General features: G+C 37.7%; 1 protein-coding gene across 1 annotated transcript; it reads left to right on the top strand.

Annotated features, from left to right (window-relative positions):
• Nucleotides 1-49: 49 nt before the first annotated feature.
• On the top strand, nucleotides 50-25,018 carry QRSL1 (glutaminyl-tRNA amidotransferase subunit QRSL1). The gene is made up of 11 exons (XM_057739807.1): nucleotides 50-174; nucleotides 6,473-6,632; nucleotides 7,173-7,271; nucleotides 9,216-9,312; nucleotides 11,015-11,191; nucleotides 15,556-15,731; nucleotides 15,820-15,932; nucleotides 16,810-17,002; nucleotides 17,532-17,649; nucleotides 21,696-21,901; nucleotides 23,708-25,018. The coding sequence occupies exons 1-11, from the start codon at nucleotides 151-153 to the stop codon at nucleotides 23,923-23,925; spliced, it is 1,581 nt and encodes a 526-aa protein (XP_057595790.1). The 5' UTR covers nucleotides 50-150; the 3' UTR covers nucleotides 23,926-25,018.
• The last annotated feature ends 886 nt before the right edge of the window (nucleotides 25,019-25,904 follow it).

Raw genomic sequence — 25,904 nt, 5'->3', positions numbered from 1 at the left:
CTGCAATTCGACCAATCCGAGTACTCGGTGCTGACAGGTTCTCTGACGATCAAAAATGGCGGCGCCCTTGTAACACCGGCAGCGGCAGCTGACCTTTGTTTTTCCTTCTTGTCACCAGGCCCCTGTGGTGGCAGGCGGAGCACGTGGACCATGTTGGGCCGGACCCTCCGAGAAGTGAGTGGAATTGTCTGCTGAGGACCCAGGGAGGTCGGGAAGGTTCGCGGAGTTCTTGCTTGCGTGGACGAGGGGGGTCCGCCGGCCGGCGCGCATCTTGGTCAGCCGCGCCGCCTCCTGCTCTGGAACCTGCTGGGGGATTCGGACCTCCGGGTGCTTAGGCTGCGCTTCTCATATCTGTTCCGGAGGTAGGATCTCAGCGGGGGAGGCTTCTGCGCCGCCGCGCTGTGGGGTGGAAGCGAACAGTGGCTTCTCTTGATTATGCGTTCGCTCAGGCTGCGTGGGGCCCCGGGTGGTCTCAGCGTGGGCTCTGCGGGATAAGGGGGATTTGGCTGGTCCGCCTCAGTCTCCGTTGTCCGCTACACACACCTGATGCAGCCCTCACTAACGAGTCCGCAAATCAGCCCCTTGCAAAAGCCAAACTAGTGATTCTTAGCTTTTTCCCCCCTTTGATATATTCATTCGCTAAGCTTCAGGTACCACCAAGATACCAGTGATTTTCTTACCCGTGTCTCCATTTCCTGGACATCACTTTTGAACTCTAGGCTGCATTTGTGAATGTCTTCTGGACATCCCTTCTAAATGTCCCACAAGCACCTCAAACTCAGTTTAACCAAAACTGACTTCACCGTGGTAACAAAACTACTTCTTGCGTCTCAACCGCCATCATAAACAAAAACCAAAAACCTAATTACTGAATTCTTTTTTTTTTTTAATATTTATTTATTGGCTGCATTGGGTCTTCTGTTGCTGCAGGAGGGCTTCCTCTAGTTGCCGTTATTGAGAGACTACTCTTAATTGCCGTGGGCAGTCTTCTTATTGTGGTGGCTTCTCTTGTTGTGGAGCACCGGCTCTAGGCGCAGGGGCTTCAGTAGTTGTGGCAAGTTGGCTCTGTAGTTGTGGCTCAAGGGCTCTAGAGCGCAGGCTCAGTAGTTGTGGCTCACGGGGGCTTAGTTACTCTGTGGCACGTGTGGTCTTCCCAGACCAGGGCTCGAACCCGTGTCCCCTGCACTAGCAGGCGGATTCTTAACCACTGAGCCACCAGGGAAGTCCCTACTGAATTCTTAATATTTTTTAATGGCACAACTGTTATCCCAGTTGCCTTTAGATTCTTCTTCATATGTCATATCCAATAAGTCACTAAACCCTGTTAATTCTTTTTTGAAATTAGGTCTGAGATTTCTTCTCTCAATTTATCCCTGCTGTTAGGGCTTTAGTTCAGATCTCCTTTCTTTCTGATCTCTCAACCTGCAGAGCTGTCTGCAGGCCCACTGCTATCAGAATCACCTCTGCTGGCCTTAAAACTACAGCTGTATCCCACTCAGGCAGGTTAGTAGGGTAAAGCCCAGAGTATATGGTTTAACCTGGGCTCCAGGTGATTCTGCTAGTAAGTAGCAATTGAGGACCTAACCTGCCTTCAGTCTTCCATTTGTTTTTTTACCTGGAAAGTCTTTCTTTTTTTTCTTTTTCTTTTTTCAGCTGGCAGCCTTTTAGAAAGCTCTAAATTATGAGAAATTTAAAACCACAGGTTTTTAATAATAAACAGTTATTCTCTTAAATACATTTTTGTTTTACCATCCTAAATTGCATCTGGCCTATACGGTCAGTGAAGAATCCAATTTGTTCTTTAAAAATTAAAAAAAAAATTTGTAACTCCAAACTCGTTTTAAAATGAAATACAACCTAAAAAATACAGTATTTTCTTTTTCTGCCCTTTCCCCCATCACTACCTTTTTTGTGCCACCCCTACCTAACATTGTCCAGTGAGCCATTGTCAGAAACAACTTTTATCTCAAGGGGGAAAAGGGAAGCTGACCCAAGGGCAGACAGGATAGTGCCTTGGCATGATTACTTTCACTTAATCAGCTCCTTTAACAAATATTTTTTGGTGCCTGTTGTGTGCAAAACATTATTTGGTTATTTTCCCAGCCCATAATATATCTTCTGTCCACTCTGTTTTTTCCACATCATTGTACCAATGCCCCAAATTCTACCAATTAGAGATTAATTTAGTACACATTCTATTTTAGATATGTAAAGATGCCTGGGAGGGTTGACTGATTTATCTGTCCATTGTTGTAAATTATAATAGTTCAATCAGATTTCTCTCCATCATACCCTGGCTGAGATAATCAATTGAAGAAAGGGAAAATTTGCAGGGGAGGGGGTTGGGGGAGGGGCTGGAAACTATAGAGTTTTGAGACAATTTGGGGGGCCTAAGTGGAGGCTTAGGACAGTAGAGGAGCCCTGGGAGGAAGCACTAAAAGGAGGTAAAATGCCAAATAGGAGGTAAAACTGCTGCTTGTAAATTTTACCCAGGTACATTCGGAAATGGGGAAGAGTCTTACTTTCACCTTCCTTTTCCTTGTGGCCTGATCCTGGTGTTTCTAGGAACCAGACACCAGGCTAATATTATTAACCCTAAAGTTATATTAAATGATTATTGTTATGTTAAAGAAAGTTAATTATATATCTAATAGGCTTCTTGGGGGTCTAGCATAAGAACATTTAATTACTATTCAATGGAAAATAGATTCCAAATTTTAAACTATTCAGTTATTCATTTATTCAATTAACATTTATTGAGCACCTCACTCCAGACACTGGGGATTAGCATTGAAGACAGAAGTTCCAGCCCTCATGAAAACTACACTTTTGTGGGGAAGCAGGCCTTAAATAAGCTTGTTTAAGTAAATAATATAATTTCAGGTTGTGTAGGTGCTATGGAGAAAGATTAAGCAGGCTCTATTGTGAGAATTAGTTGGGGGAGATGGATGTTTTAGGTAGAGTGGTCAGGGAAGGTTTCTCAGACTGAGTGGGTGATATTTATAATAGAGACCTGAAGAATAAGAAGGGTGAGCCCTGGGAAGATCGGGGAGAAGGTGTTCCTGGCAGAGGGAAGAATGAGTGCAAAGTCTCTGGACAAGAGCAAACTTGACATGTTCAAGGAATAGCAGGAAGGCCAGCACACCCAAGAGAACTGACCAAGTAGGAGACAGTGGGAGATAAGGTTAGAGAGACAGGCAGGAGCCAGATGATGGAGCACCTTTCAGGCCTTGATAAGGGTGTGAATTTTATTCTAAATTTAATGCAAACCCTCTGGAAAGTTGGGAGTCTTTGGACATGATCTGATTTAAAAGTGAAAAAGCTCCTTCAGGCTGTTCAGGATTGTGGTCTATAGGAAAGCAAGTAGGGAAGCAGGAAGACCAGTTAGAAGGCCGTTGTCTTGTCAAGAGCTGATGGCAGCACGGATAGGGTGGTGGGAGGAGAGGTAATGCCAAGTGGGGGTTACACTGTGACCATGTGAGTTGGTAACTAGGGTCAGGTGAAGAAAGTTTGAAGTTTGAAGTCAACAAAAATAGGAACTGGAGCCATAGCGAAGAAGATTACAGTGAACCAGCTGCTCAAATCTTCAGTGAATGAAAAGGAGTACTAGGGCGACTGTAGATTAACACACCAGGGAGAGTAATATAATCTCCTCCAAAGCCTGTGCCTTGATGAGCTGGGGGTTTTGAGAAAAGAGGGAAGAGAAAACTTTTCTAGTTGATTTCATCTTATATTCAGATATGATACCTTTAGTTTTGCCCCAGGGGAGCTGTACTATTTTTATGTCATAATCCTTATGCCTAGTCCATTCTAGCTAATTAGCATCTTTGTTTTCATTTCTCTTCTCCAATACCCTTATTGATTTTCTTAAATCTAGATTTCTTAAAAATGGTCCTAACACAGATCACCATTTAAAATGAGTACCCCCAGAACAGTATGGAGCTTCCTTAAAAAACTAAAAATAGAGCTACCATATGATCTGCAGTCCCACACCTGGGCATATATCTGGAGAAAACCATAATTTGAAAAGACACATGCACCCCAGTGTTCACTGCAGCACTGTTTACAATAGCCAGGACATGGAAGCAACCTAAATGTCCATTGACAGATGAAAGGATAAAGATGTGGTACATAAATACAATGGGATATTACTCAGCCATTAAAAAGATTGAAATAATGCCATTACATGGATGGATCTAGAGATTATCATACTAAGTGAGGTAAGCCAAAGACAAATACATGATATTGCTTATATGTAGAATCTAAAAAAAAAGATGCAAATGAACTTAACATACAAAACAGAAATACCTACAGACAAACAAACTTGTGGTTACCAAATGGAAACAGACGGGGTGGGGAGACAGGGATAAATTAGGTGTTTGAGATTAGCAAATACACACTACTATATATAAAATAGATAACCAACAAGGACCTACTTTATAGCACAAGGAACTATAGTCAATATGTCATCAACTATAAGGGAAAAGAATCTGAAGAAAATAGATATATGTACAACTGAATCACTTTGCAGTACACCTGAAACCAACACAACATTTGTCAGTCAACTATGCTTCAAAAAATAAATAAATAAATGAGTACTCCCAGAAAGTCTCATTTCTTGCCCTTATAACCACAACTGCAACTCCTTACCTCTCATTCTCACACCACTTGACAAGTCAGAGGCAACTTGAAGACAATGGGCATCAGAGGACTTGAGGGGAGGCAAAGAAGAGAAAATGGCAGGCATCATTCTCCTCATTTTTACAATGTTGTTCTGGGGTAGGCCTATAGCTATGCCTCTCTGTGTCTCCAACTTTGTATTTTAGCTAGTTCTGACACTTGCACTCAGCCTATTCACATAAGCTCACTCCTATTTACAGTATTACAATACACTGCTGTCTTTTCTTTTTCTCCAGTTCCTCTCTTCTAAAGAGTTTACATCTCATACAAACTATTCAACAGAAATATCTCTTCCTGTTACTAGGTTACCTCGTTTCAGTTGAGCCCGGCTGCCCCTCCCGTGCTGAACCCCTCCCCAGCATCCGCGTGGCAGCCCTTTGCTCCCCTCGTGCATCAGCCTTAGGGGTCCTCTCAGTGGCCTGTTCGCACTGCTTTTCTGGCTTAAAACCCCCAGGCGTAAGAATACCACCACTTTGATGATTTATTCAACAGCCTAGAGCAGATCATTTGCGGATTTCCCCCTAAATGCGAATTCCTATTGCTTGATGTATATAGGACACATGGAAATACAGTCAACATGCAGGACAAGCTAAGCTTCCACTGGTGCAGAGAAAAATGGTGAAGGAGCAGATGTTAAGCGATTTGTCCAAAGTCACACAAATAGCAAAGGGTAACTTCTTAACCTCTAGGAGCTTCAGTTTCTTTATCTGTAACATAAGGTTAATAATACGAGGGTGAGTCAAAAATTATCCGCGCTCTGGCTGTAGAATTTATAGAAGTTTTAGTACAACTGGAGTGCGGGTGATTTTTGACTCACCCTCATACCTAACTTAAGCGGTTGTTTTAAGGGCTAAATAAAGGAATGATGCATGTAAGGCAACACAGTGCCTGGCTCTTGGTGAATACTCAGAAAATGTTACTTTTTCCCCCATCCCTCTTGTCTGAGCTGCCATCTTACCCAGCTCTTTTTCAGATGGTCTTCGAAGCCTTGATATCATCTTTGACTTCTTGTTATTCATTCCTTTTATGCAATTAGTAAGTATTTATTATTATTACTTCCTACAGGAAATATTAAAAGTCATCACTTCACCTTAGGCTTTACTTACTGTCAACATACAGGTTCTGGTCACTTTATGTGCAGTTTATTTATTTATTTTTAATGTGCCGTTTATTTATTTTTAATGTGCACTTATTTTAACATGTTCTTTGCTAGCCTTCCTCATGCATCAAAGACAGGGATTTAGAAAAGCTTGTTTTTAGTTGGCTTTTGAACTCATATTTTATAGGCATTTCTCTCAATTCGTAGTGGCTCTTACTTGAATTGTCCAACAGATAAAAAGATATGTTTTATAAAGATCACTTCTTTGGGGGCCATAATGTCCTATAATGCCTTGTCTAGTTGATTCTCTTTTTTGTACTGTGGATGGCCTGTGTTGCAGCCAAGCTCCTCTCTGTATACAATCAACCCTAACCCATGTTTCACCCAGGCTGGGCTTCTACTTCTCCTAAACAGGGTGGCTTACCTAAACCAGTAGTCTTGTTTGTTCAAGCCTGACATAGAATTCCTCAGCTAGGGCTGTGACTGTGGTGTCCTCCAACCCATCTTCCAGCTGACCAATGTGTTACCCTTATTCACCACCCTAAGTAAGTGTAGGCTTGATAGGTTCTCTTGGTTTTGAATCCAAGCCTCACTTCAAATTTTTATACTTAACCACTCTGTCTGCCCGCCTCAGCATAACACTTGAAACTTCTGCAGACTCAGCAAAGGGTTTTTGAATTGTGTGTACTCTAGGTTGCTACAGCACTGAAACAAGGCCAAGTGACTCCAACTGAGCTCTGTCAAAGATGTCTCTCCCTTATCAAGAAGACCAAGTTTCTAAATGCTTACATTACTGTATCAGAAGAGGTGGCCTTAAAGCAAGCTGAAGAATCAGAGAAAAGATATAAGAAAGGTAAATTACTTTGAATTATACTTAACTGTGATATCCCAAGAGAAAGAGTTTAATTGGATGTAGCAGTCTCCGTTTGGCAAGTGAGTTTTAAACATAAAACATTCCCTTCTTTAAAGAACTGGGGAGTTCCCTGGTGGTCCAGTGGTTAGGACTCCGTGCTTCCATTGCTGAGGGCCCAGGTTCAATCCCTCATCAGGGAACTAAGATCCCACAAAGCTATGCAGCATGGCCAAAAAAATTAAAAATAAAAATAAATAAAATTAAAAAAAAAAAAAGCACTGGCCATGAGGTATAATAAAAATGAGGCTAACGGCTGTAATGTCCAACTGTAATAATTTCTAACACAAATTTGATTTCTGAAAAAGTATCTTTAGCAAAAACTAGTAGTTATTTTAATAACTAGTGTTAATGCCTCTGTATTTTGAAGTAGATATTGAGTTGGCCAAAAAATCTGTTCGGGTTTTCCCATGTTATGGAAAAACCCAAATGAACATTTTGGCCAACCAATATTTCTTCTATTCTTTTGGCTTTTTAATGCAGGTCACTCACTGGGGGATTTAGATGGAATTCCTATTGCAGTAAAAGACAACTTTAGCACAGCCGGCATTGAGACAACATGTGCATCAAACATGCTGAAAGGTAAAGTTTAACTGACCAGAGCATTGCTTTATAAAAATAGGTGTTTTTCAGTTTAAATTAAAGATAAGCTACTAAAGCACCAAAATATTCTCAGCCTAATTATATCTGCAAAGGAGATAACTTAGGGTAGAATATTACCTTTTTACTATTTGCTCTTTCAGAATGCAAAATTATTCTTTAGGGATAGGCCTGCTTAATAGATGAATCCTATTTAGGAAGACATGATAACTGATCACCACAAACACACTAACCTCTAACTCCCACTCATTAATAACATAGAAATAAGTATAAAGTGGCTGTCATTACCCTTCTTTTGCAGATGGTATGAGGATTTATCAGCATCTACTATCTGGTTATTTTTTATCTCCTGCCTCCTCCATCTCTTATATCACTATACTTAGTATAGTGATGCTTAGTTTTATTTTTTAAAGTTTAGAGGTCAGAAAGGAATCACATTTATCAAGATGTTTGGATCCTAGGAGGAAAAAGAAATGGAAAAAGGATATTTAGAGTAAGTACTACACACTAAAACTAACATTTTATGAGTGATGCCCCAAGTTCCTCTGATAGGTAGACTGTTGTTAATTGTTTGGGAATATACACTAGATAAAGGAGCTTTTAATTGACAATGAAGATCTGTTCCTGCTGGAAATAGATAAAAATTACCTTGGTGTCACACATCTGAGAAGAAAAAGTCAAGTACAACAAGCAAAATAATGATTTGTGATTAGTTTCAAAAATGAATTGGGGGACTTCCCTAGTGGCGCAGTGGTAAAGAATCTGCCTGCCAATGCAGGGGACATGGGTTCGAGCCCTGCCCTGGGAAGATTCCACATGCCACAGAGCAACTAAGCCCATGCGCCACAACTATTGAGCCTGTGCTCTAGAGCCCGTGAGCCACAACTACTGAGCCCATGTGCCGCAACTGTTGAAGCCCCCATGCCTAGGGCCCATCCTCCACAACAAGAGAAGCCACTACAATGAGGAGACTGTGCACCACAATGAAAAGTAGCCCCCGCTCTCCGCAACTAGAGAAAGCCCGTGTGCAGCAATGAAGACCCAACGCAGCCAAAAAATAAATAAAATAAATAAATAAACTTATAAAAAAAAAATATGAAGTGGGGGCTTCCTAGGTGGTGCAGTGGTTAAGAATCCGCCTGCCAATGCAGGGGACACGGGTTCGAGCCCTGCTGCAGGAAGATCCCACGTGCCGCGGAGCAACTAAGCCCGTGCATGCAATTATTGAGGCTGCGCTTTAGAGCCCTTGAGCCACAACTACTGAGCCCATGTGCTGCAACTACTGAAGCCCACGTGCCTAGAGCCCGTGCTCCACAGCAAGAGAAGCCACGGCAATGAGGAGCCCATGCACCACAACGAAGAGTAGCCCCCACTCACCACAACTAAAAGAAAGCCTGCGCACAGCAGAAAAAAAAAAAATTTGAGTATATCTCATTCAATATTCTGTGGTACTGTTAAAGTCACTATTTTTAGATTATAAAAACAGTGAATATATAGACTTTCTTTGGAAAACATAGCAGTTAGCAGTAGAAAAAATTAACTTTCGGAAGAAAGTACGACCTATTACTTAAATTAGGAATAATTAACACGTCAGTACAAATTGCTTAATTGCAGTTTAAAATTTTGTTTCTTTCATAGGATTTACATGTTCACTGTTTTCTTTCCTATGATAAAAATTACTGAATTTTTAAGAGGACAGGGACAAGGTAGCAGAGGAGATTAAGAGGTACAAACTACTATGTATCAAATACATAAGCTACAAGGATATATTATACAGCACAGGGAATACAGCCTACATTTTATAACTTTAAATATATAACCTATAAAATTTTTGAATTACTATGTTGTACACCTGTAATATAACATTGTAAAACAACTATACCTCAATGTCTTTAAAAAAGAAGAACATGACTGACTTTTTTTCAGGTTATGTACCACCTTATAATGCTACAGTAGTTCAGAAGTTGTTGGATCAGGGAGCTCTACTAATGGGAAAGACAAACTTAGATGAGTTTGCTATGGGGTAAGTAAAATGGAAATTTTCTTTTCTTGTATTTCTTTCATCCGTGTCTTTAATTTCATTAAGCCTAGGTACCTGAAAGCAGTGAGATGATTTCTTGAGGGTTTTAATGCCAGTTTCTCAGACCCTCCATGAGATTATGTTCTGCTAATAGGTCATACCTCATTTTGGTTTTAATTTGCATTTCCCTGATGACTAATGATGTTAAACACTGTGTTTATTTGCTACCTATGTATCTTTGGTGAAGTATCTATTCAAATTTTTTGCCCTTTTTTAAAAAAAAATTGGGTTGTCTTCTGAGTTGTAAGATTTTTTCCCATATATTCTGCATTCAGGTCCATTATCAGATAGGTGATTTGTGGATGTATTCTCTGAGTCTCTGGCTTATCTTTGCATTCTCTGAACTGCCTTTCAAAGAGTGAAAGTTTTTAATTTTGATGAAGTCCCATTCATCATTTTCTTTAATGACTCATGTTTTTTGTGTCTTTTCAAATAAATCGTTACCTTTCCCAAGGTCATAAAGTTTTTTTTCCTATATTTCCCCTAGAAGTTTTATAGTTTTAGTTCTTACCTTTAAACTTGTGATACAGTTGGGTTAATTTTTTGTATATGATATGAAGAAAGCCAAAGTTTGTTTTTTTACATAATGTCTGTCCTGTAGATCTGGGACTATTTAAGAATTCAAATTAAATTACTTTGATTCCTTTGTCAAAAATCCATTGATGGCATGTATAGGTTCATTTCTGGATTCTGTTCTGTTGATCTGTGTATCCAGTAGCATGCTATCATGATTATTGTAGCTTTACAGTAAGCCTTGAAATTAGGTAGTAAGAGTTCTTCAACTTTGTTGTCCGTCTTCAAAATTATCTTATGTATGCTAGGTCCTTTGCGTTTCCATATAAGGTTTAGAATTGGCTTACTAGTTTCTACAGAGAAGCTGGATAGGATTTTGATTGTGGTGGTATTGAATTTATAGATCAAGTTGTAGAAAACTGACATCTTAACGTGTGCCTTCTGATCTGTGAACTCTATATCTTTCCATTTATTTAGAGTTTTAATTTTTGTCAGCAATATTTTTATGATTTTCTGTATATAAATTTTGAACATTTGATCTCGAAGTATTTCATGTTTTTTCAATATTATAGAAAATGGTGTTTTCAATTTCTAATTGTTTAACATTGTTCGTATATAGAAATGTAATTGACTTTTTTTTTTTTTTGGCCATGCCATGCAGCATGTGGGATCTTGGTTCCCTGACCAGGGGTCGAACCCATGCCCCCTGCAGTGGAAGCGCAGAGTCCTAACCACTGGACCACCAGGGAATTCCCCTCTTACAACTTCTGATTAAAAGAGGAATTCCTTCAAAAGACTACTTGTTAACTGTTTAGATGTTTTGTGACACTCTTCAACTGGAAGACCTTAATTTACAAAGGAAATCATCTTACGCCGAATTAGATGATCAAATGGGATAAAAATTTTCTTAGCAGACTAGTTTTTTCCTACTTTCTACCACAAATGCTCTTACTACCCATCCTTCACCTCCTCAACCATCTGAAGAAAGCTACATCTAAGGATGCTTCCTACCTTTTCTAACTCAAATTGTAGTGGATTATACAGTGTCCGAAGCAAATAACATAATGAGGAGGTGAAAATTTCACATAAAATGAATTGTATTAAGATATCTTGCTTTACTTCTTTGTCTCAGATCTGGAAGCACAGATGGCATATTTGGACCAGTAAGAAACCCCTGGAGTTATTCAAAACAATATAGAGAAAAGAGGAAGCAGAAGCCTGATGGTGAGAATGAGAATTCAAATTGGCTTATAACTGGAGGAAGCTCAGGAGGGAGTGCGGCAGCCGTGTCAGCGTTCACGTGCTTTGTGTAAGATGTTTCTTTCTCTCTGTACTTCAGAAACCCAACCTAACACAGATAGTCATAAACCACACACAAAAGCCAACAATAGAGTCATTCATACTTTGGTATTTTTATTTCCCTTTAGTGAGCTATTTGTGCTCAATGGTGTGTCAAAATTATATCTGAAATATATTCAACTTTACGATACAACTGTGTATTTTATATGTTTAACTTTAAGACATTTACACTTCCTGTATAGTATCTGGCCCTCTTAAAAACATGATTTTACAGAATAAACCAGTTAGCTTAAATAGACTTCGTTGAATTTCATTTTTAAATAATTTATTTGGTTATCTGCTCACTGCCTGATTGTTCAGATATTTAGGGACTAACATACCTTGGCTTTAGTTGAGTACAGCTGAGCTAAACTGTTAGCTATGGTTTATCCTTCAGCTAAATCCATCTTTAAAAAAAAAGGGGGAGGGAGGGAGGAAGAAAATGCTCCTAATATGTATCAATAGAATATTTTAAATACTGTTTTTGTAAACCTACAACTAAAAATGTATATCAGTAAGTTTTTTCAAATTTGTAGGGAGGTGACTTGTTCAACTGTCATACTTTGTATTTGGAAAGAATCCATCAATCATGCTTTATGTCTTAAGTCCCATTTGTAAAGCATTTCTTAACCATCTAAAGAAGAGTAAATAAATATTGCTGTTATTTTATTTATTTTATTGGACTCAATTTAACCAAATAGAATGTTTTCTTTAGCAGTACTATATATATTTTCTCTCTCAATTATCCACTGAAACTAAGCTCTTTCACAGGCATTGCAATCAATAAATTTATATTTTTTAGAGCTATGGAGATTTAGATTCTACAGGTTTTTAAGCTTCCCTGAAATCTTGTTAACAAGTAAAACCATTTCATTTTATCTCTGTGGAATTTTATAGCACCCTATTAATATTAATGAGAGTACTGACAAGGATTGCAAGATTAGGTGCTTTTTTCTATCCTCATCACCCCACTTAGTGTTCATCTTTCTGAGCATGCTTTGAGAAGGTGGCATTTTGACACATAATTCCTATGGAAATGTAGGTTTTACTCTTACCCAGCTGTCAGGCAATCCTAATAAGAAAATGTGTCCTTTTAGAAATTGTGAAAGCAGCGGTCTGATTTTGTGTCTCAAGTGGACCTGGTAAGAAAGGCAATCTAATTTGCATTTTCTGTAGAGCACAAGAGCCACATGACAGGTAGGAGCCTTGTTCAGCCCAAAGCTTCACTCTGGGTATTCTCAAGAGAGCCACAGGTGCCAAGTAACTCCAGATGGAATGGGCCCCAAACCTTCAAGTGTTCTGATTTGTTTTCCCCGCTATTGATTTGTTTCTTTTATAATAGTTTTAAGAATAGGAAGATTCTAGGAGTATTGATACTATGTAGCCACTGAAAAGAATGAGTTAGAGTGCTATGTGGTGACATGGGAAGAAATCCAAGATACACTGTTAAGTGGAAAACAAGTTGCAGAACAGTATGTATAGTATGCCTTATTTCTGTTAAAAGTAATCATTACATATGTATATATGTTAGTTGCATGGGAGTGTCTGGATAAATATATATAAAAAGTGATAACAGGATTATTATGGGGTCAGTGAGTATAAGAGAAATTTTACTTTATACATCATATAGAATATTTTAACTTTTATAGTAGACATTACACTTTTCTAGTCAGAAAAACCTTTTTTCCTGAAAGTTAAATTTAAAAAATTTTTAATTGTGGTAAAGTATACATAACAAAATTTCTCATCTTAACCATTTTTAAGTGTATAGTTCAGTAGTGTTAAGTACATTCACATTATCACACAGCCCGTCTCCAGAACTTGTTTCATTTGCAAAACTTAAACTCTGTACCCCTTAAACAATAGCCCCCCCCACCTCCCAGCCCCTGGCAACCACTCTTTTACTTTATGTCTCTGAATTTGACCACTCTGGGTACCTCATGTAAGTGAAATTGGGCAGTATTTGTGCTTTTGTGATTCACTTATTTCACTTAGCATAATGTCCTCAAGGTTTTTTTTTTTTCTTTTAATAAGAAAAACAGACTATATAGGTAACTAAGCAAAGAAGTGAACAGACACTTCATAGTTGGGTAATGCAAATACAAATAAATGTGAAAAATTATTCAAAAATTTTGCATATTAGCAAAGCTTTTGGTTATCAAATTAACCAAATTTTGAGAAATGCTAGTATTCAGTGATGATACTGAAACATAAAACACGTGATTCGCTGCAGTTGGGAATATAAATTGCTGTAACCTTTCTGACAAGTAATTTGACAAAATATATTAAGAACTTGTAATGACAGGTAGACCCTTTGGCCTATTAACTCTACTTCTTGGAAGCTAGCCTAAAATTTAATCAGATATATGGGCAAAGATTTATGTTTAAAGGTGTTTATTACAAAGTATCAATACTTGATTGATTGATTGCTGCACTGCACAGCTTGTGGGATCTTAGTTCCCCAACCAGGAATCAAACCTGGGCCCTCAGCAGTGAAAACGCAGAGCCCTAACCGCTGGACCACCAGGGAATTCCCTACGAAGTAATTTATTATGCAGTTTTTCTAACTGGCAACAACATAAATGTTTAAACAGCTTAAAATACATTTCTAGCCATGATTCTAAATGGAGTAGCAGAATGGCTGTATCTGAATTTCTGGGAGGGGTGTGTTTAGTTTGTAAAAGCATACTATAACATTGCCATTAAAAGAAGATATAAGATTTGTACGTATATAAATTGTATCAGTGTTTTCTTAGGTCAGTCTCCCAAGGCAATATAAATAAAAACAAAAATAAACAAATGAGACCTAATCAAACTTACAAGCTTTTGCACAGCAAAGGAAACCATAAAACAAAAAGACAACCTACAGAATGGGAGAAAATACTTGCAAACACTGCAACCAACAGGGGCTTAATATTCAAAATAAACAAGCAGCTCATGCAACTCAAAAACAAAAACAAAAAAACCCAATCAAGAAATGAGCAGAAGACCTAGAGACATTTCTCCAAAGACGACATACAGATGGCCAATAGGCACATGAAAAGATACTTGGCATCACTAATTATTAGAGAAATGCAAATCAAATCTATAATGAGGTACCACACCACCTCACACTGGTCAGAATGGCCATCATTAAAAAGTCTACAAATAATAAATGCTGGAGAGGATATGGAGAAAAGAGAACCCTCCTACACTGTTGGCAGGAACATAAGTTGGTACAGCTACTACAGAAAACAGTATGGAGGTTCCTCAGAAAACTGAAAATAGAATTGCCATGTGATCCAGCAATTCCAGTCCTGGGCATATATCCAGACAAAACTATAATTCAAAAAGATACATGCACCCCTATGTTTATTGCAGCACTATTCATAATAGCCAAGACATGGAAACAATGTAAATGTCCATCAACAGATGAATGGATAAAGAAGATATATATGGTGGAATACTACTCAGCCATAAAAAAGAATAATGCCATTTGCAGCAACACAGATGCAACTAGAGATTATCATACTAAGTAAATCAGAAAGAGAGACAAATACTATATGATAGCACTTATATGTGGAATCTAAAATATGGCACAAATGAACCTAACTACAAAGCAGAAAGATTCACAGACTTGTGGTTGCCAAGGGGTGGGGGGAAGGGGAAGGAAAGGACTGGGAGTTTGGGGTTAGCAGATGCAAACTGTTACATATAGAATAGGTAAACAACAAGGTCCTGCTGTATAGCACAGGGAACTATATCCAATATCCTGGAATAAACCATTATGGAAAAGAATATTAAAAAATGTGTGTGTGTATATATATATATATAAAACTGAGTCACTTTGCTGTACAGCAGAAATTAACACAACATTGTAAATCGACTATGCTTCAATTAAAAAAATAAATAACTTTAAGAAAGATTTGTATGTATATCGATAGGAGAATGCACTTTAAAATTGGGAATGGTTGGGAATTGCCAATTGACATGGTAGAATATTATACATATTGCAAATTTTCAGTAGTTTTAATGACATAGTAAAAGGCTCATGATAAGCAAAAAAGAGATGGAAATTTAGGATTACAGAATGACCTGAACCTGAAAGCAGACTTCATTTAAAAAAAAGACGAAGTTACTATGAAGAAATGTTAACAGTGTTTGCCTCAGGGTAGTGGAATATTTTGTTACATCTTTACAACTTTTCTGTATTTTAAGAATTCTCTGAGATGAGCATGTTTTATTTTTGTATAATCAGGAAGAAATACATTTTAAAAATATACATTTTAAAAGATAAATTTCAAATATAATTAGAGATATGTTACCCTGCTAAAGAGAATTCCATTTAAATTTCAGGGCTTTAGGATCAGATACAGGAGGATCAACCAGAAATCCAGCTGCCCACTGTGGGGTTGTTGGTTTAAAACCAAGCTATGGTTTAGTTTCTCGTCATGGTCTCATTCCCCTGGTGAATTCAATGGATGTGCCAGGAATCTTAACCAGATGTGTGGATGATGCAGCCATTGTGTTGGGTATTTATATGATTCCATATAGTTTCAAAACATTATTGTTTCACTGAAAAACACTCTGTCTGTCACTCATAAATATTTTTACTTACAGGTGTACTAGCTGGGCATGATCCCAAAGATTCTACCACAATTCACGATCCTGTTAAACCATTTATGCTTCCCAGTTTGACAGATGTGAGCAAACTATGTATAGGAATTCCGAAGGTAACTCTCTCTTTACTTTACAAAAGTACTGTCAAGTCAAATACAGAGCACAGACTTAGGAAACCTTGGTTGGGTTTGAATCCCTGCTCTGCCACTTTTATTAGCTATGTGACTTTAACACATGAAAGTAGCTATGTTAAATTACTAACCTTTTAAAATTTTAATTTTGAGCGTAGCAATAATTTTTTGTTCTGGGAGACTGTCCTGTGCATTGTAAGATGCTCAGCAGCATCCCTGGCCTCTACCCCTAGAGGTGGCATCCCACCACCACTGCCACTCCACAAGCCAAACTGTCTGCAGGCGTTACCAGATGTCCCCTGGTTGAGCGGAAGAGGATAAAATTGCCCCCAGTTGAGACCACTGCTATAGAGAAATACTATAGAATCTTTAAATCTTTAAAATCTTCCATTAAGGTAATAGGTGTGCCTACTTTTAAGGATTTAGAGAGAAACAGACCTAGTTGGGAATCCTGGATCCTCTACTTACCTGCTATGTAACATTAGGAAAATTACTTCTCTAGTCTCAATATTTTTCATTAATAAAACAAAGGTTGATAATACCTACATCATAAGAGTGTTAAAAGCATCAAATGGAAGAACCTTTGGAAAGTATCTAGCAGAGTGTCTGATATATAATGAACATTTAACAAATGTAAGTTCTCCAACCAGATCGCCAATCCTTATTATATCCAGCTCACAAGCTCTAGTACTGTGCTTGTCATGCCATAAACACTCTTAAATTATTTCAGTCTTTCTGGCTACCTACTAGCAATTTAATCAGGTGTTCTAATGTATTACCAAAGGCTCTAGAGTACAAATTTTTGTACAACTGCCTATACAGATATTCTAATTTCTGTATTTTTACTTTTTCCAATAAGGAATATCTTACACCAGAATTGTCAAGTGAAGTACGTTGTCTTTGGTCCAAAGCTGCTAATCTCTTTGAGTCTGAGGGGGCCAAAGTAATTGAAGTGTCCCTGCCCCACACCAGTTACTCAATTGTCTGCTACCACGTGTTGTGTACTTCGGAAGTGGCATCAAATATGGCAAGATTTGATGGGCTAGAATATGGTAAGGTGCCTGTGCTTTGGATTTTTAAGGAAGCTATCTCAAACATTTGAAAGATTCACTTATTAGTAGCAAAAAGTATTATTGCCTGGGATAATTTTAATGATTTAGAGAAGTAAATCAATGAATCTTTTTACCTTTGTCATTTTAGCATTATACCTCACACTGTTCATCATCATATCTCTGTATCTTCAGTTCACCCCTCTGGGCTGTATCTTGACGGTAGATTATTTTAGCTTTGTATTCTCAGTCCATCTAGTGTGGTACCTGGCACAGAGTAGGGGCTTAGTAGACATTTGAATAAATGAGTGGATGAATGAACTAGTGAGCAAATGAAGTTTCCCTCTTTATTATTTTCTTCTCTCTCCTTGATTCCTGATGGGTCAGTCAGTCCCCAGGCACATGAAAAAGAGAAACCATTAAAGTCAACCTCTGAAATTTGAGTATTGGTCAAAAATGTGAATCTAGACCTGCTTTTCAGCCAAAACTTTACTCCCTTTTCAAGTAATGTTTATCTCTTTTCTGTTTTCAGGTCACAGATGTGATATTGATGTATCTACTGAAGCCATGTATGCTGCAACCAGACGAGAAGGGTTCAATGATGTGGTGAGAGGAAGAATCCTCTCAGGAAACTTTTTCTTATTAAAAGAGTAAGATAACCAGTTTAGGAATTTTCTGCATCCTTGAGAATTCCAGAGTAAAGTAGTGGGATGGCTGTCAGGTCTTGTAAGTTGAGAGATTTGCTAAGGAAGCAAAATCCTTATGATTTGAATTAGCAATCATATAATTAAAGGTCTGTTTATGGTACTTTTAGCTCCTTTTTGTTTGTTTTGAATAAAAACAAACAAAAAACATTGATGCTCTAGCTAAATGATGAGTACAAGCTAAGCAGGGAGTCCTGAAGGATTTTAGCCTTATCAAATGTTCCCTGTTATTGCCACGTTGTCTTACTGCTCTGAGAGCCTTAAGCAGGAAGTTACATTGGTGTCTCTTAAAAAATTTCGACTTAGTTTTCCCTTGCATCATGTATCGGTTTGCTCCAAGAAAATTCAAAATTACTATGACTTCAGTATAAGTTTGTTCACCATCTTGTAAATAGGATTCATCTTCCATACCACCAAGTCTGTCTAAGAGGATGTGAGACTTGTGAAAAAGCAAGGGTGGTTGTACCACATAGCTTCCTGGAGTTTTGCTATATGCCAGATAGATAGATGGATGGATGGATGGATGGATGGATGGATGGATGGATAGAGATAGATAGGTAGATAGATGGATGGATGGATGGCAAGCATTTTATTCATATGTGCATCTACTCAGGGCCAATAGTTAGGATTACTTTTTCCAAAAATACTATTTGAACAGCTACTGTGAAAACAGTATGGAGATTCCTCAAAAAATTAAAAATAAAATTCCCATATGATCCAGAAATTCCACTTCTGGGTATATATCCGAAGGAAAGAAATCACTCTCTCAAAGCATTATTCACAATAGCCAAGACATGGAAACAGCCTAAGTGTCCATTGATGGATGAATGAAGAAAATATGTGTGTGTGTACATACACATGCACGTGGAATATTATCCATTATTATTCAAAAGAGTATTATTTATTATTCAAAAGAAAGACATCCTCCATATGTGACAACATGCATGGACTTTGAGAGTATTATCCTAAGTGAAATAAGTCAGAGAAAGATACTATAAGATCTCACTTATATGTGGGAATCTTAAAAAAAAAAAAAAAGCCAAACTCACAGAAACAGTAGAATGATAGTTGCTAGGGGCTGGGGAAAAGGGGAGATGTTGGTCAGAGAGTACAAACTTCCACTTATAAGGTAAGTTCTGGGGATCTTATATAATACTGTATTATATACTTATATAATTATACTTGAAGGTTGCTAAGAAAATAGATCTTAAATAATCTCACCACATCCATCCATCATCTCACATAATTACAGTTTTTTGTGTATTAACAAATCTTACTGTAGTAATCATTTTTCAACATATACATATATCAAATCATGTTGCATACCTTAAAGCTACACAATTTTATGGTCAATTATATCTCAATAAAGCTGGAAGGCAAACAGAAACCAAAAATATTATTTGATTGATGGGGAAATCAAAGGGCTTTGTTTATTTGCTTTCCTTTTCTTCTGAATGCCTGTTGTCTAATATCCGAAAATGGTTCATTCTGTCTAGTTTTCCAGTTGTTTAAAATGGCAGAGTAAATCCACCTCTAATATTCCCATCATTGATGGAAGCAGCAGTTGTGCTTTTGAACCATATTTCAAGTAAGAAAAAGAAGTTTAATAGGAAGTATTCTTTTATAAAATTCAGGTTTGGGGAATGTTGTTAGTACACAATTTAAGCCATCAACTGTAGGGTAAATTACACATGATGCCTGCGTTCATCTCCCTATAAGTCCTGTGGTCAAATGATAATAAGGACATCCGATATTTTTGTAGCATTCTTTTAGGATAAAAACAATTTCACATTTTTATCTCATTGTATTTGGTCCTCAGTAAGGTTGGAGTTGTTATATCCATTTTTACAGGTGAGGAAACTGAAGTTAAAATGGTTAATATTTTCGCCAGCCTTCATTAACAGCTCCGGGAGGATCTAAAGAGTATTTTCTTTTTCCCTTTCTTTGCAACATTGACTCACAGTCACACCTATGTCTGGCTAATTCCTTAATCTTTTCAGTAAAGTAAGCGTCTTTTCTTTTGGGGGTGGGGGGAGTAACCATATTCTTTATTATTATTTTTTATTACAAGTTTAATGAACATCCATCATCTCCTATGGATACAACATTAAAGAAATAGGAAGAAAAACATTTTTTTCTTATGATGAGAACTCAGGATTTACTCTTGTCAATGTTTGTGTATAACACAGCAGTGTTAATTATATTTATCATTTGTACATGACATCTTAGTACTTATCTTTTAACCAGAAGTTTGTGCCTTTTGACCACCTTCATCCAATTCCCCCTCCCCCTACCTCCTGCCTCTGGTAACAGCAAACCTGACCTTCTGGGAGTTAGTTTGGTTTTGAAGTATAGTAGACCTACGACACTGTGTTAGTTTCTGAAGCACAACATAGTGATTTGATATTTCTGTGCATCTCAGAATGATCACCATGATAAGTCTAGTTGTCAGCTGTCCCCACACAGAGATTACATAACTGCTGACTGTGTTCCCCACACTGTACCTTTCACACCTGAAACTTCATAACTCGATCTCAACCTGTGCCTCTCCTTCCCCCTCACCCCGCTCTCCTTTGGCAACCACCCATCTGTGACTGTTTCTGTTGAGTTATGTTTGTTCTTTTGTGTTGTTTTCTGGACTCCACAGATAAGTGACATCATACAGTACCTTTCTCTGTCTGACTGACTTCACGTAGCATAATACCCTCTAGGTCTGACCATGTTGTCGCCAATGGCAAGATTTCATTTTTTATCGCTAATATTCCATTTTGTATATATTTTGATACAACATCTTTACCCATTCATCTATCAGTGAACACTTAGGTGGTTTCCATATCTTGACTATTGTAAATAGTGCTGCAGTGAACATAGGGGTGCATATATATCTTCTCAAATTAGTATTTTTGCTTTCTTTGGATGAATACCCGAGTGGAATCGCTGCATTGTTGTGGTAGTTCTCTTTTTAATTTTATGAGGAATCTCCATGTTGTTTTCCCTAACGGCTGCACCACTTTACATTCCCATCAGCAGTGCATGAAGGTTCCCTTTTCTCTACATCCTTGCCAATACTTGTTTATTTGTTGTCTTTGACAGTAACCATTCTGAAAGGTGTGATGTGATATTTAATTGTGGTTTTCAATTGCATTTCTCTGATAATTGGTGATGTTGAGCATCTTTTCATGTGCCTGTTGGCACATCTATATGTCTTCTTTGGAAAAAATGTCTGTTCTGGTCCTCTGCCCATTTTTAAATTTGTTGTCTATTTTTTTTGATGTTGAGTTGTACGAGTTCTTTGTATATTTTGGCTATTAACCCCTTATCAGATATATCATTTGCAAATATCTTCTCCCATTCAGTAGGTAGCCTGAAGCATCTTTTCATGAATTTCACATTTCCATTCCTGGGCTATACCTGTCTATAAAGTACAAAATTGCAAACACGGCATACTTTCCCCAGTTACTGTTTCCAGAGCTTGTTTTCTAGTTTATAATTGTGATGGCATGTTAGAATTTTCCAAAACTTCAGAGTCCTTATAATCTAACTGAAGATGAAATAGGATGTTATAATACTAGGAAGAGGATTGCAATGAGCCTCCAGAGACCTGCATTCTAGTCCCTCCTCTACCACTGCCAGTCTTGGCAGCCTTTGGAAAGTCATTTAGTTGCTACGCACTTCCTTTTCCTCACCTGAAAATGAATGTTCTGGTTTAATGATGTCCCTGAAAGTGTTAACATTTTGTGATTATATGTGCAGAATTGCATCTACTGGTGATTTTTAATTAATTCCAGATATACAAACTTTTGGAATAACAGCGTGGTTAACAAAATTCATGTTTATGTGTTGTTGGAAATCTTAGTGGTGCCTGCTCCTACACGCCAAGAATCCAGTGACTCTTAACAAGTCTTATGCATGAGAATTGATTCCAAGAAATGAGAATTGATTCAAAGAAATAACAAAAAGCCCTTAAAATGTCATCAATTTTTTTTCCACAGAAACTATGAGAATTATTTTGTCAAAGCACAGAAAGTGAGGCGGCTCATTGCTAATGACTTTGTGAATGTTTTCAACTCTGGGGTGGACGTCCTGCTCACTCCCACCACCTTGAGTGAGGCGGTGCCACACGCGGAGTTCGTCAGAGAAGACAACAGAACACGCAGCGCCCAGGGTGACATTTTTACACAGGCTGTCAACATGGCAGGTGAGGAGCCCTCAGGAACGTCCTGGTTTTCTGCAAACTTTTAGGTAGATACCCTAGGTGTTCAGCCTAGGTTCTAGCTAGATTGTTCCCTAAACTCAGTAGCTTGTCCTTCTGGAATGCTTCAGGACGCGCGTGTGTGAGCACACGTGCACGTATAGGTGTTCACATGCTTGCATTCACCACACACACATGTATTAATTTTCAAACCCACAGAAAAGTTGAAAAAGTCATATAATGAATACCCAGATGTCCTTTGCCTGGATTCATCCTTCTTAAATTTTGCCTCATTTGCTTTCTCCTTCCTCTCCCTCCCTCTCTACACACACACACACACACACACACACAGACACAGCTTTTATTTCAATAATTTGAAAGTTTAAACATCATGTTACTTCACCCCTAAATACTTCAGCATGAGTAAGAATAAAGACATTCTCCTACATGACCACAATTCCATCATCACACCTAAGAAAACTAACACAAATACAATAATATTCCAAATACAGTTCACATTTAAGTTTTCTCATTTGTATCCATAATACCTTTTATAGGGTGTTTTTCCCATGTGTAATTTGAATTTGTCAGATTGCTTCCTCGTGATTCGGTTGAGCTAAACATTTTTGGCACAAATGCTACATACGCTTCAAATCAAGAAACAGTTAATATCAGTTTGTCCCACTTTTGGAAACTAAATTAATCCCTTGGTTAAGGAAGTAACTACCAGATGTTTTCCTTATAAAGGCACATTTTCCTTTTGTCAATTGTAAGCAATTGGTGATGTGATACTTTTTTTTTTTAAGCGCTATGTTTTGTATTTATTATTATTATTTTTTGAGGTACACCAAGATACATCGTCTGTATTTGTACACAGTGATGTGATGCTTTGAGACCGTGTTTCCCAATAAACTCAAACCCACTCTTAGCATCTATTGATGATCCTTGCCTGATTTTAAGTATTTCTTAGAAAATTACAAAATGCTAACTTTTCTAATTCTGTCATTCCTTCTACATATGTTAGTAGCAGTCTTCTCTAAAGAACAGCTTTCCTTTTTTAAAAAAAATTCAATGTATTATAAGTATTCAATGTATTATAATTATTTTTGATGCTCACATTTAACCAAGTTGCAGGTAACCTTTAGACCAGCCCCCATTAATTTTTTGAAAACTTTCTTATTTTATGGCATAACAAGATGTCCCAGGATCTACTTCCTCTGCCTCAAAACTGAAATTAAAACTACCCTGAGCTACTAGTTCTCATTTAACAAATTGGCAAAAATTCAAAAACTCAGCAACACACCCTATAGGGGAGGCTGTAGGAAAACACTCATTTTGCTGATAGAAATTCTAAAGGTACAACTTTTTTGGAAGGGAATTTGGTAATATCTAATTACATATGCATTTATATTTTGATGAAGCAACTCCTCTTCATCTGAGAAACGTTCAATACTGAAAAAATACACAAGGTAATTCACTGGGACATGACATGAAACAGCTAAATACTGAAAACAACCAAAATCCCCAATTATAGAAGAATGGTTGAATAAACTATGGTAAAACCACATGATGGAATACTATGCAACTATAAAAAAAGAACGAAGGTCTCTGTGGACGGATATACAGTGATTTCCAAGATATTGAGTGAACAAAGAAAGATACAAAAGCATACATACCATATAATTTTTATGAATTTTTGTTTTTTTAAGCTTATCCTGTCCTGTACCTACTAGCACTGGAAAGTGGAAGAGGTCTCTGTATCTTAGGGTAGACAATTAATCAACAATTAATAGGTCTCTTTCTTTTCCACAGGATTGCCAGCGGTGAGTGTCCCTGTGGCCCTCTCAAGCCAAGGGCTGCCAATAGGACTACAGTTTATCGGACGTGCATTTTGTGACCAGCAGCTTCTTACAGTTGCCAAATGGTTTGAAAAACAAGTACAGTTTCCGGTTATTCAACTTCAAGAACTAATGGATGATTGTTCCTCACTCTTTGAAAATGAAAAGTTAGCTTCTGTTTCTCTAAAATAGTGATAACTGTCATGCAAATTATAATGACTTTTGAAGATTTTGTATTCTAGGGAAGTCAAATCTTGTAATTTAGTTCATTGTCAACAGTCATTCCTTGGAACTGCTTTTTAAAATTCTTGTGATATACTTAATTAATTATAAATAATCTGTCAACATTTATTAAGCATCCACTAAGAATAAACAAAGTACAAGATTTCTATAATACAAGATACATGTTCCTGAAAAATGATGCATTCTACAAAAATGTTTATTAGAAAGAACATTGCTTGCAGTACAAGTTAACGTAGGGTAAACCTCTCAACACTTGTACATCTTTGTAATCAAAGCACTAACAAAAACAGTTAAGTGGTACCTGCAGAGATAACATGGACAGTCTGGCCGACAGGCAACTCAACATGCGGTGGAGGCTGCCTCGGCAGATGTTAAAAATGCACAGAAACAAAAAGGGGAATATCCACCTCTAAGTCTGAGCAGAGCAGGTGGAAGAGGAGCTCTGGGCATAGGAGGAAGTTCAGCATGCTGGGGGTTTGCCTCTCTGGGGAGAGCCCCAGGTGCGGGCACTCCTCTTCCCTAAGAATAGAGCTGCCAACGACTGAGAATTTTTTTCCTTTCCTGCTAAAACTTAAAATGTTACTTCTGCTATTCCAGAGCCCCATGCCAAGGAACCAGGATAACTCCATGTTACACCGAGTTAATTCTCCTAGTTCACAAACAAGCTCAGTGATGTCACAGAGACATTTGTTTTGACCTAACAGGCCACACTGGACTTGAGACTTGGTAGCTAGTGGAGCATGGTTTTAGTGAGAAAGTTTCAAGATACATAAGTAAGATCCAATATGAAAAATTTGTAGATAATTTGGTGAGGATGCCAAAGAGAAGAAGTCTGCGGACCTCCTCCCCTCCCTTACCCCAGATTCTCTATTCCTTATGGTTTCCTTACCCTCGTGAGTTTCTTCACAAGTACACTCTTTGGGCTCCTTGAGGGCAAGGAAACATTAATGGGAATATGTATTCAGAATATGAAAAAGAATCTAATGCAAATCATACATGTACCAGCAATAAAGTTTCATCATTGGATTTGTCTTTGCCAGAACCCCGCTGTCATCTCATGTTTATCATGTGTTCTGATTTGACACTTATTTATTGTTGATAAGTGTAAGTAGGGAGCTGAAGTATTATTTAATAGTTTTACTTTGTTTAGTAAGAAAAAAATCTTTTCTAAATATGAAAGACGTGAGGGAAAAACATAAGAGGCAGAACCTTCTTGGAACCCCTGGAATGTTGTGTGGTGGGAGTTTAACCTGCCTGGTACTTTTCATTAATAGTTTTGTCTTCCCCTGGGATCCTCTCAATCCCAAATACTTAATCTGATAAACTTTACATAAAAGTTTTCTGTGCCAGGCCCACTAGTATTCTTAAATATTTTGACTCTGAATACCTGAAAGGAATTCAGAGGAAGAAATACATGACAGAGAATTGCTTTACTTTATAACAAGAAAAAACTCTTAGTTGGAGGAGCTAGTATGATACAGACGGCAAGCAAAAAAATCTTTGCCCCAGTCTTTATGTGTGTATAATTTGAAATAAAAACTTTTCAAATATTTGTGTAATTTCTCTTATTCCTATATCTCTACTTGAGTTGCACTAACGATTTGAACTGGAAATAAGGAAGTGAAACATTTACTGTTTTTACATAATAACACCCAGCTGGTGTGAAATGATACCTCATCTGTGCTTTCCTTTCCATCTTTACCCTCAATCTAGTAGATCTTATTTTGCCAAATCACTGTCTGAGAGTTTAAGTGGAAAATGGTTTCTGCGTCTCCGTTAATTAAACCTTGAACTTGTTAGCAAGAGGGCTGCCAGAGCAGAGCACATCATGAAGGTGAAGGTGGCTGCAAGTGTAAGATGAGTGCCTTGATAAGACAGGGAAACAAAGCAAAAGATTCAAAAACAAAAGCATTGCTAGAGTGAAAAAA

The sequence above is a fragment of the Hippopotamus amphibius genome, chromosome 6, assembly GCF_030028045.1.
Source record: "Hippopotamus amphibius kiboko isolate mHipAmp2 chromosome 6, mHipAmp2.hap2, whole genome shotgun sequence".
In the NCBI taxonomy this organism is placed as follows: Eukaryota; Metazoa; Chordata; class Mammalia; order Artiodactyla; family Hippopotamidae; genus Hippopotamus; species Hippopotamus amphibius.
This window is presented reverse-complemented; position numbering and strand designations above follow the sequence as displayed.

Bases quoted from the DNA above. Each gene is read 5' to 3' on its own strand.
- QRSL1 (XM_057739807.1), top strand. From the start codon at position 151: ATGTTGGGCCGGACCCTCCGAGAA. The intron at 9,313-11,014 runs GTAAGTAAAATG...TCTTTGTCTCAG, and splicing joins TTAGATGAGTTTGCTATGGG to ATCTGGAAGCACAGATGGCA. The intron at 15,933-16,809 runs GTAACTCTCTCT...TTTTCCAATAAG, and splicing joins TATGTATAGGAATTCCGAAG to GAATATCTTACACCAGAATT.